Raw genomic sequence first — 22,979 nt, 5'->3', positions numbered from 1 at the left:
GAGACCTCACTGCAAAATGTATGGGATACAGCCAAGGCACATCCTGAAAACAAATGGCTTTGATTTTCTTAGATGCGCAGAAAGCATTGGACAATGTAAACTGGCAATTTATGTTACTACAATTAAAGCAGGGGTGGGATTCTACCAGTTTGGACCAGTTCGGGTGAACTGGTAGTTCCAGCAATCATTTGGCCCCACCCACCCCTGCTCTAATCTGTCCTTTATTTCTGTGTTTTGCAGCTCAGCTGACTTGCTCAGCACAGGATTGCCACACCTCAGCTGTTTTACTCACCAGGGCTGCAGTAGAAGGTAAGTATTAGAGCTGAAAATGGATGGGTTTTAAACGCTGCATGCGCTCACCAAACCAATTGTTAGACCAGTTGAATCCTACCACTGAATTAAAGTATATGGAATTTGGAGAAAGATTTACTAATATAATCAAAGCGATATATTCCAAAAGACTGCAAGAGTGATTGTAAATGGGGACATGACAGAGAATTTCAATATTAAAAAGGCACAAGTGAAAGAAGTTCATTGTTCCCATTACTATTTATTTCGACATTGGAAGTGCTAAATAGACATGGTACAGAAATAAAATGGATGGAAATAAAATGGATGGAAATAAAAAAGGAAAAATATAAATTACAGGCATTTGCAGATGACCTAGTATTTATCATAGAAGAACCACAAGAAACTGGAACCAAACTTATAAGGAAAATAGAAGGTTACAGTGAAGTTGCAGGACTGAAAATAAATAAAGAGAAACTAAAACACTAGTTAAAACCTTACAGATAAACAGACAAAAGATCTAATGAAGAAGATAGATATTGAGATAGTTGAATTCCCAAATATTTAACTTTCTTCACTATCAGCGAGATGTGCAACTTATAAAAGAAGGCAATTACTCTAAATTATCAGCCAAAGCACAGCTTTCAGAGAGAGGGGGAGGGGGAAGGAGGGAAGGAGGGAGGGAGGGAGAGAGAGAGAGAGAGAGAGAGAAATCCTGGAGATCTTCTACATCAGTGGTCATCAACCAGTGGGCCGGGTACGGCTGGTGATCCGCAAGAAAATTTTGGTGGTCCGTAGAGAAATGTCCCCCCTCAAAGCAATCTCCCAAAGCAATTAATCCAGGCTGTGCAGGAACACAAGGCTGCACTGCCCACATGGCCCTCCCACCCGCTTCGGCCAAGCGCAAACCTTACCTTGAATAGAGCCATGCAAGCTGGAACTGGAAGGTAAGACCAAAGACGGGAAAGGGAAATCCACCCTGGGGTGGCTTGCTGATGTTGGTGGAAAAGTCGATCCAGAGCTGTAGTAGTCACAGGACTGGCCCTTTGGTCATCTCGGAACAGCTGCACCTCCACCCGGGTGTACCGGCCTGCCATGGACTGGAGGAGCAGCGGCTCCAGGATGACCAAAGAGCCAGTCTTGTGACTACTGCAGCTCTGGAATATGGGACCGACTTTCCCACCAACGTCAGCAAGCCACCGTCACTCAAAATTCATATTAGTGGTCCGTGGGATTTAAAATTATGAGTTTGGTGGTCCCTGAGGTCCAAAAGGTTGGCTACCCCGCTCTACATGACAAATAAATACATGTGACACTTTTGTACAGGTATACATATAAGTATACTTATCTCCCAGAAGAAAAGTAAAATGCATACATATATACATACATACATACATACATACCCCTTTCTCTCAGTCACACAGAAACCAGCCTTACACATATACATCTTTCTCCATTTCCCCCCCAGAAGAAACAATTACAAAGAAAAGAGATGTTCCTGAAGTACAAGTAATCCTCAATTTACAAACACAACTGAGCCTGGAATTACGGCCATAACTCTGCGATCATGAAAGAGGCACCCATGTGATCCTCTTGCTTAACAATCACATCCTGGTTCTTCCCATTGTGCTCATTAAATGACCATGCAGATCATTAAGCAGAGCAAAGGTGCCTCAGTAGTAGGAGGACCTGGGAGGCCGAGGCCTGCACTGCAACACCTTCTCAACTCACAAGAAGCCTGCACCAGGCCTCCCAGGGCCTTTCCCACCTGAGGCACCCCTTGGGCAACCTCCCATCCCACTGGGTCTCACAATCTTCTTCCTGTGGGACAAACTATTCTACAGGATAAGAGCACCGACACAGAATAGTCACTTTCATATGCTTTCCACATAAGTTCTAATGGAAGGGGATTTCAACACATTATCTGTAACGATGTGGCACTATAATTACTAAAATAAGTATGTAGTGAAGGGCTTCTCCCATGTCACACGAGAGAGAAAGAGGCAACTGAAGGCAGAAGTTGGGAGTTAGCTTAGAATCATAGCCTTAGACAGCCTCAATCTGCCAATGATAGATTTATGAATACATATTTAGTGCCAAGAAAGGCAAGGACTGAGACCTTTTGGTATGTTAAAATATTAAGGGAACCCATTTATAATTATTTACAGTTATTTATCTAAAATTAAAAACAAATTGATTCCTTGTTTAAGCATTAACAAAATGACTGTGCTGTCTTCCTCATGGTTGAAAAGCAATAGATCCTTTAGACATCTCACTAGGTTAAAAAGATAATACTATAATTTTGAAAAAGAAAAATACGAAAAGGTCCTCCACACACTGAGGGTATGCAACATACTCTCTGCATGCATTAAGTAGAAAGATTCTATCTGGAATAGGTAATTTCAAAGATACCCAGACACCAAGCATAGAGATCTTTATAGATAAAAAAAACATTTAGAACTGCACACAGAAACATACTGATAGCCACTGCATCTCAAATAATAATGGTGTAATGGGGTCTGATTATTTATTAGGCAGCTCCATTGTGCATTATCTGAAGTTTCCATGTGGTCTACACTCAACTGTAAAGTGACTTTGTATAGTCCAGAAATGAAAGGGGCACGAGAGACTGGCTGGCTGGGGAATTATAGGAATTGATGTCCTCTTCAATCTGCCAAGTTGAGAAACACCAATGCATAGGCTTAGATTACTATTTTGAATAAATTTTACTTTCATAAAAATGGGAAGAAATGATGGCCAAACAACCAGTAACTCAAAAACATGATCCATAACTGATTACAGTTGATGGCTCAGTAGTTAAAGAAGTTGAGTTTGTCATTTGGAAAGCTAACAGCCCGGGTTTGAGACCTGAACTCTGCGTGACAGGGCCGAGCCCCTGATACTTGCTCTAGCTACTGCCCATCTAGCAGTTCAAAGGCATGCAAATGCGAGTAGATAAATATGTACCACTTCTGTGGGAAGGTAACAATGTTCTATGCACCTCGGCATATAGTCATGCTGAAAGTATTTTCAGACAACACTGGCTTTCTTGGCTAAGAAATGGAAATGAGCACAATCCCCTAGAGTCAGACACAATTGGACAGGGGAAATTTTTTACCTTTTAATACACAATCTACTGGCAAACCCAGTAAAAATTAGAACTACAACAGATTGCATTTATCAGTTGTCCAACTTGTCTGCTAAGGATCTGTTATGTTCCAAGTCTAGGGGGAAAATGTTTGGATTTCCTACTCAAAGTTCAGAAAAACAAAAATGATTTCTGAAAAATGTGTCCATACAACATAGCTATGCAACCATGCATCCCTGCATGTGAAGAAGCTTTTAATATAAGAAAATCTCTTTTAAAGAAATATTGTCCTTTCTTTTCTTTAGATATAACAAATAATTTATTTTAGAAAAGCAGAAAGCAACAAACATCTCAATAAACAACTTACATATTACCTACTAGAGTTTGGATCATACAGAGAGGAAAATTTGAGAGGAAGTGTTTTATTGCCTTAAATGTTGCTAACTAACTTCCTTCTTCAGAATAATATTTTCATAAAACTGATTATTTTGTCAAATCAAGTGATATCCTTAATCTCTCTGCCACAGAGTGAGATAACAAATTATAACATTATCTGATGGTTGCAACTAGGTTCTTAATAATCTGAAATCGAAAACCTCTTCTAACTGGATAAAGTTTTATCTAAAAAGAGTCAATGTTGAAAAAAATATTATTCCTAGTCTGTTCAGGCTTTTCCACACAGTATCTGCTTAAATTTTCCCTCCTAGGCTGCTACTTCTGTTCAATTGTGTTCAATTCTTGGAGACTGTCTGGACAAGTCCCTATAGTCATCTTGGCAAGTTTTTCAGAAGTGGTTTACTATGACCCTGTTCTAGGACTGAGAGGGAAGCCCAGGACTAGGGAGGAAGGGACTAGACTCAGAGTCACATTAGCTGGATAAACCATTTGTCTAAGTGGAGACAAAGATAATCTTGGGGTCTCTATTAAGCTTTATAAAAATACAGGAATCTTTTCACAATAGTCATTCATGTCTAGTAGCCATCAATAGCTTTGTCTCTTTTTTTCTTTTAAAACTTTTAAATTAACTGCAGCAAATTCCATTGTTCAATAATGCACTTATGAAGAAATATTTCCTTGTAGCTGTCTTGAATCTTCCATTTACTGCATTCCTAGAGAAATTGAGATGTAAATATAGCAATAAGAAATGTGATTACCTTGATTTTTGGAATTCTGAGAGAAAGCTACTTTTTCAACAGAATGTAAGGCCCTTAATAGGAAAAAATATAGATTTTTGTTTTGAAAATGGAAATATATGACAGAATAGAGTCCTAAAAATAGGCTGGCTATCAAAATTAGTGTAAAGTGAGAATTGCTAACTATCATATGAAAGCCACTCAAGATGTTTTGTACAAAGTTTCTGTAATCATTTTAAGAATTAGCTATGAACAATTGTATTTGCTGAAACATACCAGTGACAAAGAGGAACATAAAAACAATTTAGAAATAGTCTCACTGTGTAAAATTAAAAGCTTATCTAGTCCATTCTTCTATTTCCACCAACCAGATGGCTTATAGGAAGTTTATCAACAAAACATGAAAAAAACCCGCCTCCCGCTCATGTTCCCTAACAATTGATAATAAGAAACATCCATCTTCTGGTGGTGTTTCTGGTGTTAGAAATAGTATATGCTTGTTTGCTTATAGTATGTAGCTTCTATTGCTTGAATAAATTTTCTAGCAAAACCCATCTGTTCCAACAGTAATAACATGAATTGCCAATTCACATTATCAAATGCCTTCTGTGCATCTAGAAATATCAGAGCCATTTGTTTTTCAGGATGTGCCTCGTAATATTCCAAGGTGTCCAAGATTACTCTCATATTGTCTTTAATTTGTCTCTTTGGGCAGAAATCCATTTTGATCAGGATGGATAAAATTATTTAAATATTTTTTAAGCCTTTCTGCCAATATTGAAGCAAAAATACACCTTCTATTCAAATAGACACTTATCATGGTCCAGAATAGATATGATATAGATGTCAACAGAATTAATAACTAATATTCAAGAAATAAATATTGAAACAAGTACTTCAGCAGATCACAATCCAATGACAATTAAATGGAAAGGACAAAAAAGAAGATCTAGATGGATGTTAAATAATACTATTTTAAAGGAAAAAGACTTCACACAGTGGATGGAGAAAGAATTGGCTTTTTTCTTTAGAGAAAATAAAAAAGAAGATACATCAATTCAGAATGTATGGGATACAATGAAGGGATATGTTAGAGGCTTGATAATAGACTATACAAGGAAAAGAAATACTATGAAAAGATTAGCCTCTAAGGCCTTAGAGAATGAGTATAAAAGACTTGAAAAAGAGCTACAGAAAATGCCACAGAAAAAGGACATCAAGCTAAAAATGGATATAGTTAAACATAAAATGGGTCAAATAGAAAAAGAAGAATTAGCACAGAAAATTAGAGGTGCTAAACAGAACTACTTTGAAGACGCAAACAAACCAGGTAGATGGTTAGCATACAAATTGAGAAAGGAGAAAGAATCAAGGAAAATATTGTAATTAACAGATGACCAAGGCCAAGTTTGCTATGGTAGTAAAGAGAAGAAGGAAATCATTCGAGACTTCTATGGGAAACTATATATGCAAGAGAATATTGATGAGGAAAGAGTTAAACAGTACTTACAGAATGCTAATTTACCTCAGATACCTAAAGAGATTGAAACAATGTTAGAAAGCAATATAACGATGATGGAGTTAACTGAAGCACTCAAGAAGCAAAATAATGGAAAGGCACCAGGCCCAGATGGACTTCCGACAGAAATTTACAAAACATTTCAAGAATCGTTGAATCTTCCATTGCTAGAAGTTATGAATGAAGTTATGTTAAAGAAGAAGATACCTAAATCATGGTCAGAAGCCTATATTACACTTATTCCAAAAGAGAAGGCCGATCCATTACAAATTAAGAACTATAGACCTATTTCTCTACTAAATGCAGATTATAAAATCTTTGCTTCAATATTGGCAGAAAGACTTAAAAAATATCTAAATAACTTTATTCATCCTGATCAAAATGGATTTCTGCCAGAGACAAATTAAAGATAATATGAGAGTAATCTTGGACACCTTGGAATACTACGAGGCACATCCTGAAAAACAAATGGCTCTGATATTTCTAGATGCACAGAAGGCTTTTGATAATGTGAATTGGCGATTCATGTTATTACTGCTGGAACAGATGGGCTTCACTAGAAAATTTATTCAAGCAATAGAAGCTATATAGTATAAGCAAACGGCAAAGATAATGAAAGAGGGAGAACTGACAGACTCTATCAATATAAGAAAAGGAACAAGACAAGGGTGCCCACTATCACCTTTGTTGTTTGGGTTAACTTTGGAAGTGCTAAACAGAAATATTAGAGATGAAAAGAATATAAAAGGAATGAAAATCAAAAAGGAAGAATTTAAGCTGCAAGCATTTGCAGATGATCTGGTTTTCATCTTAGAAGACCCTTTAGAAACAGCATCAAAATTGATAGAAAAGATAGAGACATATGGAAAGGTGGCTGGTTTGAAAATAAATAAAGATAAGACAAAGATCTTGACAAAGAATATGCTATTAAGACAAAAGGAAGAACTGGCAGACCTATTGAAAATTCAGGTCACGAATAAGATCAAGTATTTGGGGATATATTTGACAGCAAGATGTAGTACACTAAAAGAGAATAATTATATCAAACTTAAACAGCAGATAGCGCTAGATCTGGCGAAATGGGAAAATTTACAACTGTCACTAATAGGAAGAATTTCAACAATCAAGATGAATATATTACCCAGAATTTTATATTTGTTTCAAACAATTCCAATTAGGCTTGGAAAAGATTACTTTGAAGATTTAAATAAAATTGTGTTGAAATATATATGGCAAGGTAAGAAAGCGAGAATAAAGTTAAAACTTTTGCAAGATGCTAGAATTAGAGGAGGATTTGGTTTGCCTAATTGGGAGTTGTATTATCAAGCTACAAATCTGATGTGGGTTAAGGAATGGATAACACTAAGAAATACTAGATTGTTGACATTAGAAGGACATGATTTGTTGTTGGGGTGGCATGCTTTTTTATGGTATAAAGGAACTAAAACACAGGGGTATTTTAGAAGACATTATATACGGGAGTCTCTGTGGTTAAACTGGGAGAAGATTAAAAGAATGTTATTTGAAAATTCTAGTCTGGTTATCGACTATTGAAGCATTTTCTTATCCTATAATACGGGATCCCCAACCTTTCGACGCCGCGGCCCGGTTCGGCGTCCAGCTGGCGCGCCATGACCCGGTTCGGTGTCAGCTGGCGCCGCCATCTTTTTGACGAAAAATCACTTCCGGTGGCGTCACGAATGATACGCCAGCGCTTGGTGAGCTTTGGTGAATGCTACCGAAAGTAGCGCGCCAAAGGATGGCGCCCGCACAGGGTAAGTTCCTACGTCGGACTCCTCTATAATATCAAAAGGCAACGTTGTTGGGCGATGCATTTTGCCCAAAAGATGCCTCCAAGTGGTCCTTATCGCGTTTCCCTGCTTTGGATGCTTGTTGGCGCAGCGGCCTCGGCTCCTGGATCCCGTTATCCGCGCTCGCTCCGCCCGGGTATACTCTGCCCTGCGCTGATTTTGGGGCGTTCCGTGGTGGTGGGGGCTTCCGGTCGCTTATATATATTGAATGAAAAGGGTGAACTTAAATCTATGCAAAAACTAGAGGAACAAGGTATAAAGATGAATTGGTTTTCATATGTGCAAATACATTCAAGGTATGATAAAGATTCTAAAACAGAAGGTTTCTATGATAAACTGACTGATTTAGATAAGATTTTGACAGGTACTGATGAAAAGGTGATTAAAAAATTGTATGGATATTTATTAGAAATTAAAGTAGAAGAACAAGTTAAAGAAACTATGATTGCTTGGGGGAAGAATTTTGGATATGGGATCGATTTAGAAAAATGGCAAAAATTGTGGTCTAAAAATTATAAAATGACAATGTCAACAGCATATAAAGAAAATTTGTATAAGATGTTTTACAGGTGGCATTTCCCCCCGACAAGAATAGCAAGAATGTTCAAGAATAAATCTGAAAAATGTTGGAAATGTCATCAGACACCCGGCTCATATTACCATATGTGGTGGACTTGTGCGGATGCTAAAAAATATTGGACTAAAATCCACACGTGGTTGGAAAAAATGACAAAAAAACATAGACTTGAAACCAGAGAAATTTTTATTGGGAATTTTACCTGAAATATATAGTAAAGACTTGAAATACCTGATTGTAAATGTATTAACAGCGGCTAGGATTGTATTTGCTAAAAACTGGAAAAATGAGAAAATACCATCACAGGAGGAAATCATTAAGAAAATATTGGAATGTGCTGAAATGAGTAGATTGACATTTGAAATTAGAGAACAAGAGGATAAACAATTTTATAAAATTTGGGATCTTTTCTATGAATGGTTAGACAATAAAATACAGTAATGAAATACGTAGACTTTTAGAAAATAATAAATATATAAAGATGTACTTTTTTCTTATTATATCTACAAAATGATTTTAGGATAGATTTGGGATGATAATATGAACTGTTATAAAATAAACGAAATGGAAGCACAAAACAATTTGTAAACCAACCGGCACATTGTATGTACAGCTATGGAAGATAGCTTGATGTTTTTATGTTTTGTTTATGTTTGTTTTTAAAAACCAATAAAATTAAAAAAAAAAAGAAATAGTATATGCTTGTTACAGATTCAAGTTCACTGGAAAGTTCAGTCTCTTACTTTAACTATTGGTAAACAAACCAAATCTAGCATGGTCTCCTGCTTTCTGAAACAAATGGGATAAGGCAGGGAAACAAAAATGGCTTAATTTCTCATTCCATCAATGGAAATTCTCCATTGATCAAAACTTTCTTGAATAGCAAGAGCTCCTTCATTTGAAGTATGCAAGATTAGCTTCAAGTCCTATCTTCATAGATAACATTTACATAGTTAATTCTTCATTGTTTTATTAAACATTTATACTCCATCTTTCAGTTCTAATTGAACAATATTTGATGGCCATAATTTCCCTGGCCTAAAACAAAGAGACAAATCTCAGTTTCATCGTCCTTTTCTCATTTACTAAACTATGATGTTAACTGAATCCTGTTATTATTTGCTTCATCAGCAATTACAGGGTAATGTAATTGAGTGTTCAGCTATGGAGATAATGTTCATTTATCCTTGCAACTTCAAAGTTGTAAGAATAGCTATTGTCACACTTGCCAGATTTAAAATGTAAACATCTGCTTATAAACAAAATTAGGGAATACACACACACACGCATGCGCATGCATGCGCACACGTGCACACACACACACACACACACACATCTTGTGTTTGTGAACTTTAATCTATCCAAACTACTGAAGCTCATCTTTTAGCATTTTAGGACATATTTTAAACAACATCATTTGTCAGATATATTCACTGAAGATACTTGTTTTTATATTGTAGCACAAAACCAGTATCTTTGGTTTCTGGTCAGAGGAAATAATAAAGTGTTTCATTATAAAAACAAAAGAAAACATTATATTTGCTAGAAAGTTATGACCAAATTAATTATATATCAGCAGTGACTGGAATTTCAAGCACTGCTGGGAAAAAAGGGTATTAATGAGCTAGTGTAGCTAAACACTGACTTTATATATTTGGTATCTGCATCCAACCAGCTCATCCAGTAATTAAGCATCATCTTTTCAACGCGTAGTTATTTTCAGTAGATGAAAAGTAGGCATACATAGAAGTTATGTTCATGTTCTTCAATATCAGTTTTCACTGATCAAGAAACTATCTTGCTTCACTCAAGCCATTACCTGTATCAGTCACTAACTCAGAACCTGAACTATTTCAGATTCAGAATTTAAGGCAGAGTAAAAATGTACTATCGAGCCCATGTTGTTCCATTGAGAAGAAAGGGGTTGATCTGATAAACCAATTTTTCAAATTTAGGTCTATTTCTGTGACTTAACACACTAATCAATCAGAACAATTAGAAATATAGATTTCTTCTGATGCTGTCAAGTCTTTACTTAAATAGGTAACTGCACACAAAAGCTGTAATTCAGGAAAAAGCCATTTAGTTTTAAGATTATGTATGCAGAGCAAAATTCAAATACTGTAAAACAGTACGCTAACTGGTGAAAAAAATATTGAAAGATGCTAATGAACAAAGAAAATTCTAGATTTTCCTTACACTTCATTTCTGCTGATCTCCACCAAGAGTCTTTACCAAGTTTTTCAAATGAAGAAATGAAATATTGTATAGCTCATTAGCAATGTATAGTATCCGTTTCATATAAAGTCTTGTATTAGACTCTGACTTCACTCAATCTGGCAGCTAAAACTGTGTAAGAGTATAGGCAAAATAAGACTAATTGGGTCAAATGTACAAGGGAGATTCCTTTCCTAGTCCATGGGAAGCTTTTTCCTGGTATATATTATGTTATAAAAGATGTGATATTATATAATAAATTTTCTGACCAAAGCATCTTATAATAATAATTATTTCTTGAACTACAACATTAAGAAGATAGAATGCACGAAGAGAAAATACACAGGCATTTTGTGGTGATGCTCACTATAAATTATAAACATACTTTTTATGGACATTTAGCCACTATCAGCAAAAAAAAATCTTGCAGAAATTCAGAACAATGCATTCATAAGTATAAGGCCAAATTCTGGTGGCATAGTTTGCATTTCACACTAAATTCAAAGCAAGTCAACTTTATGAGTCAGTTTTATATAAAACCAGGCCATAAGTACATCACTTTACCCTACTTCTAAACTTTGTCATAAATGATCATCAGCTGTGCAGTACAACAAACTCTATATTCATGACCAAGATCTTGTTAGTTTAGTGGGGCTTATTACTTAACAGAACTGTAACCTCAAGAAGAAAAATAGATGGTATGTATCCGGTTGTTGTTTTAATCTACAGTTAGTTTGTATAGGACTTACACTCTCACAGCCTATATTTCACAAAAGTAGAATTCCTTCCACTCTAATGTAAACTTTCTTCCTTAGTATTCCTATGCGGCTGATATATTACACCTACCGAGAAAGCAGAGCCAGTTTCTGTTCAAGCATCATCTCCAACTTCTGGGCTTGTTTGGAGAGCCAGTGATCTACTCCATGAAGCCGATAGCAGGTCTCCAACATCAATCGGAAATCGGCCACAAAATCAGTGATTCCTCTGTACTGGCCAGAAGTAAATTTTTCTTCCATTTTCAACAGCCACATCCCGGATAATTGCTGAGATTTGGGGCAAGGCAGAAGACAGCCACTATTTTCTTCCGCGGAAAAGTCGTCAGCGCCCGTTTGCCCGCGTTCAGTTTTTTGGTTTTCCCAAGATCTTAAGAAAGGAGCCGTCAGAGGCCGGTGCTTTTCTAAGAGAAACTCGCTCAGGATCCGATAACCCTGTTGCAATTCCGGGTTCAGGCTTTGCTCCCAATCGGGGTGGCCGCCAGCGCTCCCTCCTTCTAGCTTGTCTCCCGTCGGGAGGCAGCCGGTGAGCGCCGGGTCCGTTAATGCCTCCGTTCCGCGCTCCTGAGCTACGGCCGTCGTGGCAGCCACCGCCACCACCTCCTCCTCCTCCTTCTCCGGCGGCATCTCCATGTCGCCTTCTTCTTCTTCACTGCCGTCGCCCTCCTCCTCCTCCTCCTCTTCTTCTTCGGGCTGCGCCGGATTCATGCCCCGCCGCAGCTGAGTATATCGGCGCCCGTGGAAAGCGGTCCCGGCATCCAAGAACTTGGAAGAAGTCGCCGCCGCTTCAGCCGGCCTAGACAGCTCCCGCCTGCCTCTTCTGGTTAGGCCGGCCTCGGTCAAAAAAACAAGGTGCAGCTTCGGCGGCCCCTCCGCCGCCGCTTTGCCTGCCCCCGAGATGCAGCGGCCGAGGCCTCTCGTCGTGAAGAAGAGCCGTAACCTGTGGCGGCAGGTGAGAGCCCCTCTAAACTCGCCCGGGTCGGAGGAAACGGCTTCTGAGAGCCCGCTGAGAGTTCCCTCAGAAAAGGGTTGCCCGGGACCCCTCAGTCCGTGCGCTGCAGGACCGAAAGGGGCGTGAGGCAGAGCCGACGCGGAATACCTGCCTAAGTGGAAGGAGCGGCTGCCGGGGGCCTCTCCGGGCTCATTGCCTCTCTCCCCCCTCCGGACCGAGAAGCGTCCCGACCGGTAGGGAGGCCTGTGTTCCCTTCCTCGCTCTGCACCCGGGCCCGAACGACGCTTCTCTCCAGCCCCGCTGCCTCGGCTGAGGGACGCGCGGACGAAGCCGGCGTGCTGTCAGTTAATGGGGGGCGCTGCCAGACCTGAGCAGTCCCCTCCCCCCAGCCAAGAGACAGAGAGAAGTAGTGGGAGAACCCAACCTCCACCGTCTGCGCAAGCGCAGTAGCGGCAACTCGCCAGTTGCGTTGACTGCGCGTTTTGTATTGGACACCTGCTGGAGAGTGACATCATCAGGGAGTGACGAGAGAGCGAGAGAAGGCCGGGCCACTGCCCGGCTAAAGACGTTGCTGGCTGGCAACCGAGAAGGATGGAAACCTGACCGTTGGGTCCAGAGTGAAGAGCTGCTGCAGATGTGATTTCAAGTGAAATCGTAATGCTCGTGTTAAGACCCATTGGAAACGTTAGAAAAGGACGGAGTTGCGTTGCTCTTCTACCTGCATTTCGTGAATCTTCCGTGCCACTAACTGCACCCCCTTTTGTGATTCAGGCGCGGCTTTGAAAACAGCCACGGAATAGAAGACCCCGGTTATAGGACTCTATCGATTTGAAGCAGTAACTTCTTCTTGAATGGCAAACGCGGAGATTAATTCTTTTGAAAGAAAGAAAGAAAAATGGGGGTTTGAGGTTTTTTTTTTAAATTTAATTAGTTTCTCATCAGTTATTGCCGGTCTGTGACTACCGCCGTTTATATCAACAGGGACGGTTCATTTGCTCTACTCCAGGGAGCTCTCGGTGCCATGTAAATACTACATGGCTCATGTTTCTGCGTTCATAATTTAAGAATGCAATTGAATGCATTTGGAATAAAAAACTGACGTTGCTGCAATCGAAGGCTTTTTATTTGAAATGTATGTGTGTGTTTAATATGAATTCATATTTTGTGTACAATACTATATTTCTTATTCATTGTCCTGTCAACAAAATTTGTGAGAATGGTAGGATGTAAGACTAACACATATTTTACTGTTTTAATTTACATTGTAACTTACTATGGGGTCTTGAAAAATGGTATATTTAGTGTCTTAAATTGGAAGCAAATAATGTTCTGATATTCTAGAATAACATTTGAAATGTTGAGAAACAGAGAAGGCAAATTATCTGCAATTCATTCTGAACCTATCGTCCAGGAATTTACCAAGAAGGAATGGACACTGTTACAGGTAGTCCTCGCTAACTGACCACTAATTCAGTGACCATTCAAGGCAAATTGATGCTGAAAGAGTTGTACTTTTGACTGATTCTTTAAGTGCCAGTTGTCCCAGGATCCCCACAGTCATGTGATTGTGATTCAGGCACTTGACAACCAGCTTCCACTTCTGAGTTAAAGCATCTCCCAATCACTTGATCGCCATTTGTGCCAGCTTCCCACAAGTAAAATCAATGGGGAAGCCAGCAGGGAAGTACACAAGTTGCTCTGGTAAGTCTTCTCTGCCAGCCTACAAATCATGCCTTCCTTTCCTTGGCTTCTCTGTGCTTGCCCTCACCCTCCTCCCCTTGATCTTCTCACACTGCTGCATTCTCCTTCCCTTGGCTTCCCTGCGCTCACATACACTTGCACTGCCCTTCCTTGGCTGCCACACCACAACACCCCTTTCACCAACTCATGTGTTGCCTACATCAGTTCTCCCTGGGCTTCCCACATCTCCATGTTTTTGCCTGCGATTCCTGCCATTTTCCACTTAATGACTTGCATGTCTTGGGATCACTGTGGTAACCCTGAGAGCCTGGATTGCTGCCACTAAGTAATGGAGTCATGTGATGCTGCATTTTATGACCATATACATTAGTGAAAGCAGTCCCAGCCGAAATTGCTGTCTTAACCCAAGAACTACCTGTATTTTGTAAATTGAGTTGTAAATACACACACACACACACACACACACACACAGATGTTAATAGCTTACTACTAGAGATGTATAGACATACACAAACATAGGGGAATATACATAGCTCAGACTGGAATTATGGAATGACTATATGCACACACGTGCATATGTACATACCAGTAGAATCCGTTAGTCAAATATCTTTGACATCAATTGTATAAGTAATCTAGTCACTTCTGAAATGTAATCTTGAGTGGCAAAACACCAAACAATCTTTTCCATCTGTTTTCACATGCATTTGGCATTCTGAATCCACTGAAAAACATTATTTTGCAATTTTGTTTAGATTAGCTCTAACAGTCCTTAAATTTATTTGTACCATTAGTGAAATCTTGCAGTAGAAATTAGAGTCACATTTAAACAAGGTTTGAATTTAATGGAGTTGGATTTTGTTTGAAATAAAATGGATATAGAATAGTAGAAAAGTCTGAGTATTATGTTTAAAAACATGAAGAGCCTAACCTAAAAATAAATCCTATTGTAGACATGTTTCCAGTACTTCAAGACTTCTCTCCTAGACATGTGGATGGGTCCTTTTGGCTGATCAAAAATTACGTATGAGGAACAGAGGAGCATTATTTGTTGTTTCCTTTTATGATCAAGATGGATTGACACCATGTGGGATACTGTCAGACATGTGTACTATGCTTTGACAGGACAAATTCCAAACCTATCAAGGACTGTTTCTTGGACATATGGCTGCATGTTTTTGAATAACTCAAACCCAACTAGAGTTGTATGCTGTGTTTCCCAAAGGCAGTTTACCAGTGCTACATCTGAAATACAATTATAAAAATGAAGAGATAGCCGAGATTCACCATCTAACCAAAACTTATGTCAGAATAATCAAGAGTTGTGTAAATTCAAGATGAGCTTGAGCTTTTCTTAACTTATGGAGGAAGGTGTTTTGTAATGTGGGAGTTGTCATTGAGAACGTGCACCTCTGAAGCCCCACCCACTTAACCTCATGTGGGATGAGTATCTACAGTAGCATCTCTCAGAGTGCTAATTCTGATCAGGAGAGATAATCCTGCAGATAAACTTTTTCTAAGCCATGTAGAGCTTTTAAAGTTAATATCTTGAATTTGGCCTGGAGTTCTATTTCTAACAGAAACAGCAAGTTCCGCCTTCCTCCTATTAGTAGACCAGCAGTTGCATTTTGGAATAGTTACAATTTATGTGTTAAGAGCAGCCCCATGTAAAGTGCATTGCAGAAGTACAGCTGCAAAACCAGTAACTCTCTTACTATTGCAAGAGCTTCCCTTTGCAAACCCCTTCTAAGAAAAGTGAGGGTAAAATGCAAGGGAAGATCCTATTCACAGTGAAATTTGGAACTAGGGTTAGGGTTAGCATTAGGATTATGCTTCTTTGAAAACAGGGCAGAAAACCAGATTAGATTCAGATTTGATTCAAATCTAAAGAAAGGGAGTCTGACATCTTTCCATACTGTCTACAGTACAGACCACTGTAACATGCATGGAAACATCCTATTAGTGAAAATTGGAGTTAGAGTGAGTTAAGAATCTTTCAAGTTACATCTGAAAAACTCAGAAATCAATTTGCAGACACTCTTTAAGGAAAGTGAGTGACTGCTTTCCATTCAGACTTAGATTTGGACCACAAGAAAATGCATGGGAATATGATTTAAAATTGAAGCTGGGATTAAAGTTTGGATTAGGCTTCCCTAAACAAGTGAGTCACAGAGTCTCTATAAGAAGTGGGAGGGTGACAGTTTTCTCTTCAGATTATGTTTGCAAAAGCAAAATGCACTGGAAAATCCTATTCCAGGTAAAATTGGAGTTAGGGTTAGAGATAGAAATACATTTGGGGTTATGGTTTCAGATGGAAATCCACTAGGTTTAAGGTTAGGGGTTAGGGTTATGGATGCAAATTTAGTTAGTGTTATGATTAGGGATGGAAATCGATTTAAGGTTAGCATAAACAGACAAGGTTCCCTAACAAAGAAGTGGGAAGTGCCTAACTAGTAAAAATTCTGCACATGAATTCAGAATATAGTCCATATTATATACACTCTGAAATGTAATTTGTAAAGGCTTCATGAAATAGAAGAGTGCTATTCTTCTGGAACTGACTTTTAGGTGCCTTATTTGTTTAATTTATATGGTGCCTATCTCATCAGGGCAGCCTACAATAGAATAAAATGTTGGTGTAAAATATTAAAAGTATTAAAATTGAGGTTATCAACAATTAAATAACAGGTTAAAATCAAGAGTATGGATGGTGAACGTTGTCTCTCGATCAACCCCCTCCAAAATACTGTGCCCCTCATTAGAGCCCCAAGCCAACCAGCAGATCAGGTCTTGAGGCTCTTCTAGAAGGCTAAAAGGGTGGTGACAGATCTCAGTTCAGGAGGTAAAATGTTCTAGGGGGCAGGGGCCATGGCAGAGAAAGCTCTTCTCTTGACCATCGTCAGTCAAAATTCCTCAATTGATGGGATCCGAAGAAGGCCCTTTCCGTCAAGTGTAAGTGGGGCAAGCCAGTCACATTGAGGCGAGATGGTGCCTCAGATAATTTGGTCCTATGTAATAAAAAAGTAGTTCAGTCAATGGATAAAAGGCACAGGATAGATATCATTGGCACCTAATGGATCGGCATCATTGGTACCTTTATCCTCTCTTTGCATTACTTTATCATCATTAATGCTAAAATGCCTCTAGCATTTTATTAGAGACAGAATATAACATAACTTTGTCAGATTTGTTTAATTTTATAAAAGGTACAACATTTCATATATTCACCTAAATTTAGATACATTCTAGATAAATACAAGTTTGGAAAGTTTGTATGGTAAACTGCTCTATTAGGTTATGGTTATAATTAAAGCAATAATCCTCTTGGGTGTAAACAGTTCACTCACTCTCTTATAAAGCTGAAAGTGATTTTTGCACAGCATAATCATAGTTTCCAAGATAAGGACCTTTGTGAGAAGCCATAGCAACATCCAACATGTAAAAAATTGATTAGAACGACAGATACAGGCACAATGAGTAGGAATTAGATTTAAAAATGTGTCATTTAAGACAATTTAAACTACTAAGGATTTCAACATAAACAACAATGGAACAATGAAACATTTTTAACATCCATATTCAGTACTTCTCACAAAGATGTCTGTAAGTAGAACGATTAATATAGATAAAATTGGAAGACGGATATGAATAAAACTACCTTTAAATGCAAGATTCTCAAGGTTCTCCGGTGCTTATATCGTTCACTCAAAGCAATTTTTACACTTCTAAACAATGGTTCTATGGAAGGTGTATGTTTGCTTTCCAATATTTTGTGACAGTAAATCTGGCAATTAACAGAAACAAGAGAATTAATGTTATGGCATATGTGGATAGCAATTTAATAGTAAGTTAAAGTATTAAAAATGTTTATTTCCCAATTATCTACAAATGTTTAAAAATACTTAGGTTGGCCATCAAAAATGTATAACAATTTGAATAATAGCCCAATAATACAATTTTGAATAGTTATGACTGATACATGTAAATTTAGTGGCATGGTATATCATGCTTGTTTGTTTATTGTTAATTCTTGAATGCTTGCAAAGTAAACTTGAAGAGATGAGGTTTCCAAGCTGATTGAGTTCTTATCTCAAAGCATTTTCCTGTAAAATACTCATTTTAAAAATACATGCAATTTCCTTGATATTATTCGATTTATTTATTAAATTGCAGAACTCATGTGACCACTTATCTCATACAATGATCATAGGTAGCTCACAACATTAAAAATGCAACAATAAAGACAGAAATAAAAACAAAACCAGTGTTCCCACCAGGCACTAGTTCCTGACTCAACCCAATATAGCCAGTGCTTAGAAGAAGAGCCAGATCTTCACAATCTTCAGTAAGGCTAAGAGGTTAGGGATCCCTCAAACTCATATGGTAGACTATTCCAAAATGCTGGGGCAGCTCCCAAGAAATCACATCACACAGCAAAATTTAAGGAAGTGGAGCAGGAGTAGACTTACCTTATCTAAACTAGTGGGGTGGCCTGATACCCTTAGAGAAAGGCTGTCCCACAAGTAGCCTGACTTTATGTCATGTAGGGCTTTAAAGGTGAAACCAGCATCTTAAATTGCACTCAGGAAGCAATTGGGAGCCAGTAGCAGGGGTGTTTCTCAGGTCAACTGTGGGGTACGCAAAATTGCACATGACACTGTATTCTGGATCAGCTGCAGCTTCTGGATGGCCTCCAAGGGTAGCCCCATGAAGAGCATGCTGAAGTAACCCAAATTGGAGAGACTAAGGCATGAGTGAATGTGAGAAATTGAAGAATGATCATTCTTAAAACATTGATCACTATTTATTTTGTTTAGGTACCCACCTCCAAAGCAACTATGGACAGCTAATGATATAACTACTGATACCAGGTAAACTTAAAAGGCAATTTTTGAGCTTTTGTCATTTAAGCCAGTTGTGAGGTCGGACTACCTCTTCTGCAAATATATTCAGTAGAGATTTCTGGTTCTAGGATTTAAAGATGATTCATTCAAATTAATTATGAAACTAAGTATGAATTCCCTTTTCTGGATATGTAGTAGGAATAGACAAAGAGGATAAATTAGTTTATATAGCTGCCTATCTTACACCAAGCAACTCTAAGCAACATATAACAATAAAACAACAAGTATATAAAAGCAATTATTAAAAAAGAAGTCATAATACGACCATCAGATACAGGAAATAACAAATTAAAGACAATTACAAAGCTTGAGGCTCACTGCTGAATATTTCTGCTTGCTGACATCTTGTTAAAACTAGATAATGATATAACAGCTGAACACATCCAATATAAATCCTGAAAGAGTTAAAAGAAAAAAGTTATTTCCTAAAAGTCATGTACTGTATTATCTGATGTATTAAAATTAGTTGAATGACTGGAGTAAAAAGAAGTTTCTGTAGAAATAAAAGATGAACTATAGATTTTGTTAGAAGTGAAGATTCAAGAGAAATGCTTCACTGCTTTCGAATGATTTTTTATCAAGTTGGAGGCTTTGGAAATGCTCTACTGCTTTGAAATGAGGTTTTCTACCAAATCTTAACATAGATGAAATAGTAATACTCAACTGAAAATAATGGGAGATTGATATCACCTTCAACTTAATTTAGAATTTGTCTGAAATGTTCATAGAAAAATAATGACAGATTTAATTCAAAGGATTAGAAATAATTCTATTTCTAATCCTTGATACGCCTGAAAGAGAAACAGTACCCTGCATACATTTATTAGCAATCTGTATAAGACTGTCAAGGACAGAGGTGTGTCTGATTTTGGTTTAGGTTCCTACTATTTCAAGATGACAAGCTGCATAAATTCATTGTAGAGGAGGCAAGGCAGATCCCCATAACTGAACAGGCTTTTTCAGGGGGAAAATTGAAAAAACCCAAACAACTATAATCAAATACAACATCATAACTTTTTAATTAACAATAAATACTATATTGAAAGACTTATGATGTGATGTAGCAGATTGTAATAAATAATGCCTTTTCTCTCTGATTTCAATGATCAGTCCCTGGACACCAGAAAATGACCAATCTAAGTATCATTTAAATAAAAGATTGGAGGGAAAACAAAGGGAAATAAAGGTCAGAAAATGTCTGTCCTGCAGAAAGTAACTTGGTTAGATAAAAAACCAAAGTGCCTTCTACAAAAATAGAAGGGGTTTTTCCTGGCACATCTCAATAGGCATGTACATAGACTGTTCTGATAGATATTGTATAGCTTTTGACCTTACCAGAGGATTCTAGGAAAATTAACTTCAATAGAAAAAGAGATCAGTTATTCACATAGATTTGCAACTGATAATGCATTGGAAATAGAGGGCCGCAGGAACAAATAGAAAATTGTGCTAAGTAGGCTTTCCCAAAGACGTGTATTAGGATCAGTTCTTTTTAGCTTTATGAATGAAAGCACAATCCTGTAACCATTTGGAGCATCCTTTGAGAGAAAGGAAGTGCAGAATGTCTATTACATTTAAGGCTGACCCATTGTTGGATGGTCCCATGATCATCTAAGAGTACAGATATACATAAATAGGAAGATAACTATAGGGGCAAAGGAATTTCAATAATAAGTCAATTTTGTCCTTAGCTAAACAGAGAAACAGAATGACCATGGGTTGACAAAAAAGCAATGGGAGCAGGAACAACTTTCTGTTGGCTTCCCCATTGACTTTGCTTGTAGGAAGTTGGCAAGAACACTAGAAATTGTGATATGATTGCAGAGACACTGCAATGATTATAACTTTACAAATAAAACTGGTCTGAACATCATGGAGTTTCAGGAGTTCCAAAGTAATGGGACCCAGATTTTTTACACATAGTTTAACTTAGCAGATTTCAGGTACCTTGATTCAAAAATTGTGAGCAATGAGATGGCAAAGATTTTTGACATCAGCAAATTATACAGTGATAAGTTTAAAAAAAAGAGATTCAGAAAGCTCCAAAATAATCACTCCAAGATGGGGGGAAAAAAAAGGTAAATGCAGTTCAGTCAAAAGCACACAATCAGTTATGTGAATTGATGCACCTTTCACCCTTTCTTTCACACTTTGATTGGATGTGAGCTGGCAGTAGCTGATCAAGATAATTTATATAGGAAATCTTAGCTCTGGCCAGCTTGAGAACTGGGGAGTCCTGGAAGAGAGGTCAGAGTGTTCAAAGCAGTATTTAGTTATGCTGATTTTGGAAGAGGGAGTGGAATTTCTTTTTTGTGTTAATAATGACAGGATCTTAGCTCTGGATCATGAAAAGTAACTAGTAAAAAGGAATAACAACAAAAGAAAACCTGTTTGCCTAATCTATGGCTTTTAAAGTGTAATCCGCAGACATGGAGATCTATTCCTATACTGCATTCCAAATATTGTGATATTAAATTCTAGGAAGTAATGGATTTTTTTAAAAAATAATGAATTTATACAAAATGGTATTTTCTACAACACATTTTATAAGGCGCTGCCTGTGGAGGCCATTTTTTGCAGTGCTGTCAGTAAAAAGATTCAAATGCAAATTGCAAGAGATTCGTGTGAACCTAGTCATTATATATTGCAGACAATAGCGACCCACAGATTCGAGTGTGCAATATATAAAGTGAATACAAAATTAACAGGACGCGTTTCAGATACATCCTGTGCTACGAAGTACGGATCTGTGGACACCAACGTCATCTGTAACATAACGCAGGTTCTGGTGTTATTCAGTGCAAAACCCGGACGATTTGAGGTTTTTATGCCATGAACAGTATATGTTAATTGTGGCCTTTGTGGTGTCTCCGTACACAGATCTGATACACATGTGGGTACACCGACGTAACCTGTGTGTATGTGTGTGTATACACGCGTGCGTTCAATGCATCGCCACTCCAAGGAAGATAATAAACAAGGGATGAAGAGCATCTCACTGAATTCAGTGCCGCTTCTCCCCCAAGTAATGCTTACTTAGAGGTAAGGACGTTTACTAGACTGCAATCGCAATTGGTTGCAACGACGGCCAGACAGCGGAGTTACGCAACCTCCCACTTCTGCCACGAACATCAGGCAACGGTCCTCAGATCTGGCGCCTCGAGGTGTCGCGCGCAAAGGGGCGTGGCGCTAGGCCGGGCGTGCTCGGAGAGGCGCGAAGAGGGATTTGAGCACGTGAAACACCTCCTCCACGCCTCCCTTCCCCGCCCGCCGTTATTGTCTCTTTAAGGTCGTGTCGAGGGGTGGGGGCGCGCGTGGATGGCGGCGGGTTGTGGTGGTCTGAGCTCGTCTCGCGAGATCAGCGTTGGCGCCGTGACCTCCATGTGAGAGCAGCGGCGCTTTGGTAAACAGTCCTCGGGGTTAGGACATGGCTCCCGCCGGCGCCCGTTAAGCTTAGCCGAGCCGGCAGCACCCAACTAAGCTCTGACAGGGTTTGCCGCCATTCTGGGGGTGGCTCGCGAGAGCCGTTGCCGCTGGTGGGTTGCTTGAAAGGGATCGGGGGACGAACCTAGGAGGAGTCGAGCCTGCTGGCGGGTCGGGGAAAAAGAAGGAAGGCCGGCCGGTAACAGAAGCGGCTTGCGCCGCGGCGGTCCTCGAGATTCAGGCAGCAGCTCCTCATCGCAACCCCCGCTTCGCCAAGTGGAAAAATCCGGAGGCAGGAACCTCCCTTCTGCTTTTTTTTTTTTTTCTTCCCTCCTTCGGGAGCGCGCCATGTGGATCCAGGTACGGACCATCGATGGTGCCCAGACGCGGACTATCGACGACCTCAGCCGGCTGACCAAGATCGAAAGTCTGCGCGAAAAAATCCAGGAAAGCTTCCGCGTAAGCCCTGAACGGCAGCGCCTTTTCTACCGGGGCAAACAGGTGAGGCAGCCGCGACAGACACTCCCTCTGTCCCCCCCTCCCCGGCCTCTCAGGTGTGCATTGCTTGCAGCTTGAACTGCCGGCCAGCTGCT

At 39.0% G+C, this 22,979-nt stretch overlaps 2 protein-coding genes across 4 annotated transcripts in view; one reads left to right on the top strand and one right to left on the bottom strand.

Moving 5' to 3' along the window:
* The window catches only part of BRD10 (bromodomain containing 10), a 73,094-nt gene extending 57,629 nt beyond the window's left edge, over positions 1–15,465 (bottom strand). Inside the window, exon 1 of one of the 3 annotated variants that reach the window (XM_026675978.2) lies at positions 11,480–15,465. In XM_026675978.2, coding sequence (XP_026531763.2) covers positions 11,480–12,114 — 635 coding nt within the window. In that variant the 5' untranslated portion in view covers positions 12,115–15,465. The remainder of the gene's footprint in view (positions 1–11,479) is intronic. The other 2 variants (XM_026675971.2, XM_026675985.2) reach the window with 2 other exon arrangements.
* A 2,738-nt stretch (positions 15,466–18,203) lies between these two features.
* Positions 18,204–22,979, top strand: part of UHRF2 (ubiquitin like with PHD and ring finger domains 2) — an 84,896-nt gene continuing 80,120 nt past the window's right edge. The window contains exon 1 of the mRNA XM_026676011.2: positions 18,204–22,887. Coding sequence (XP_026531796.1) covers positions 22,735–22,887 — 153 coding nt within the window. The 5' untranslated portion in view covers positions 18,204–22,734. The remainder of the gene's footprint in view (positions 22,888–22,979) is intronic.

This window comes from Notechis scutatus, chromosome 2, assembly GCF_049901735.1.
Source record: "Notechis scutatus isolate UNSWTSFEM ecotype Mainland chromosome 2, rNotScu1.2, whole genome shotgun sequence".
NCBI lineage: Eukaryota > Metazoa > Chordata > Lepidosauria > Squamata > Elapidae > Notechis > Notechis scutatus.
This window is presented reverse-complemented; position numbering and strand designations above follow the sequence as displayed.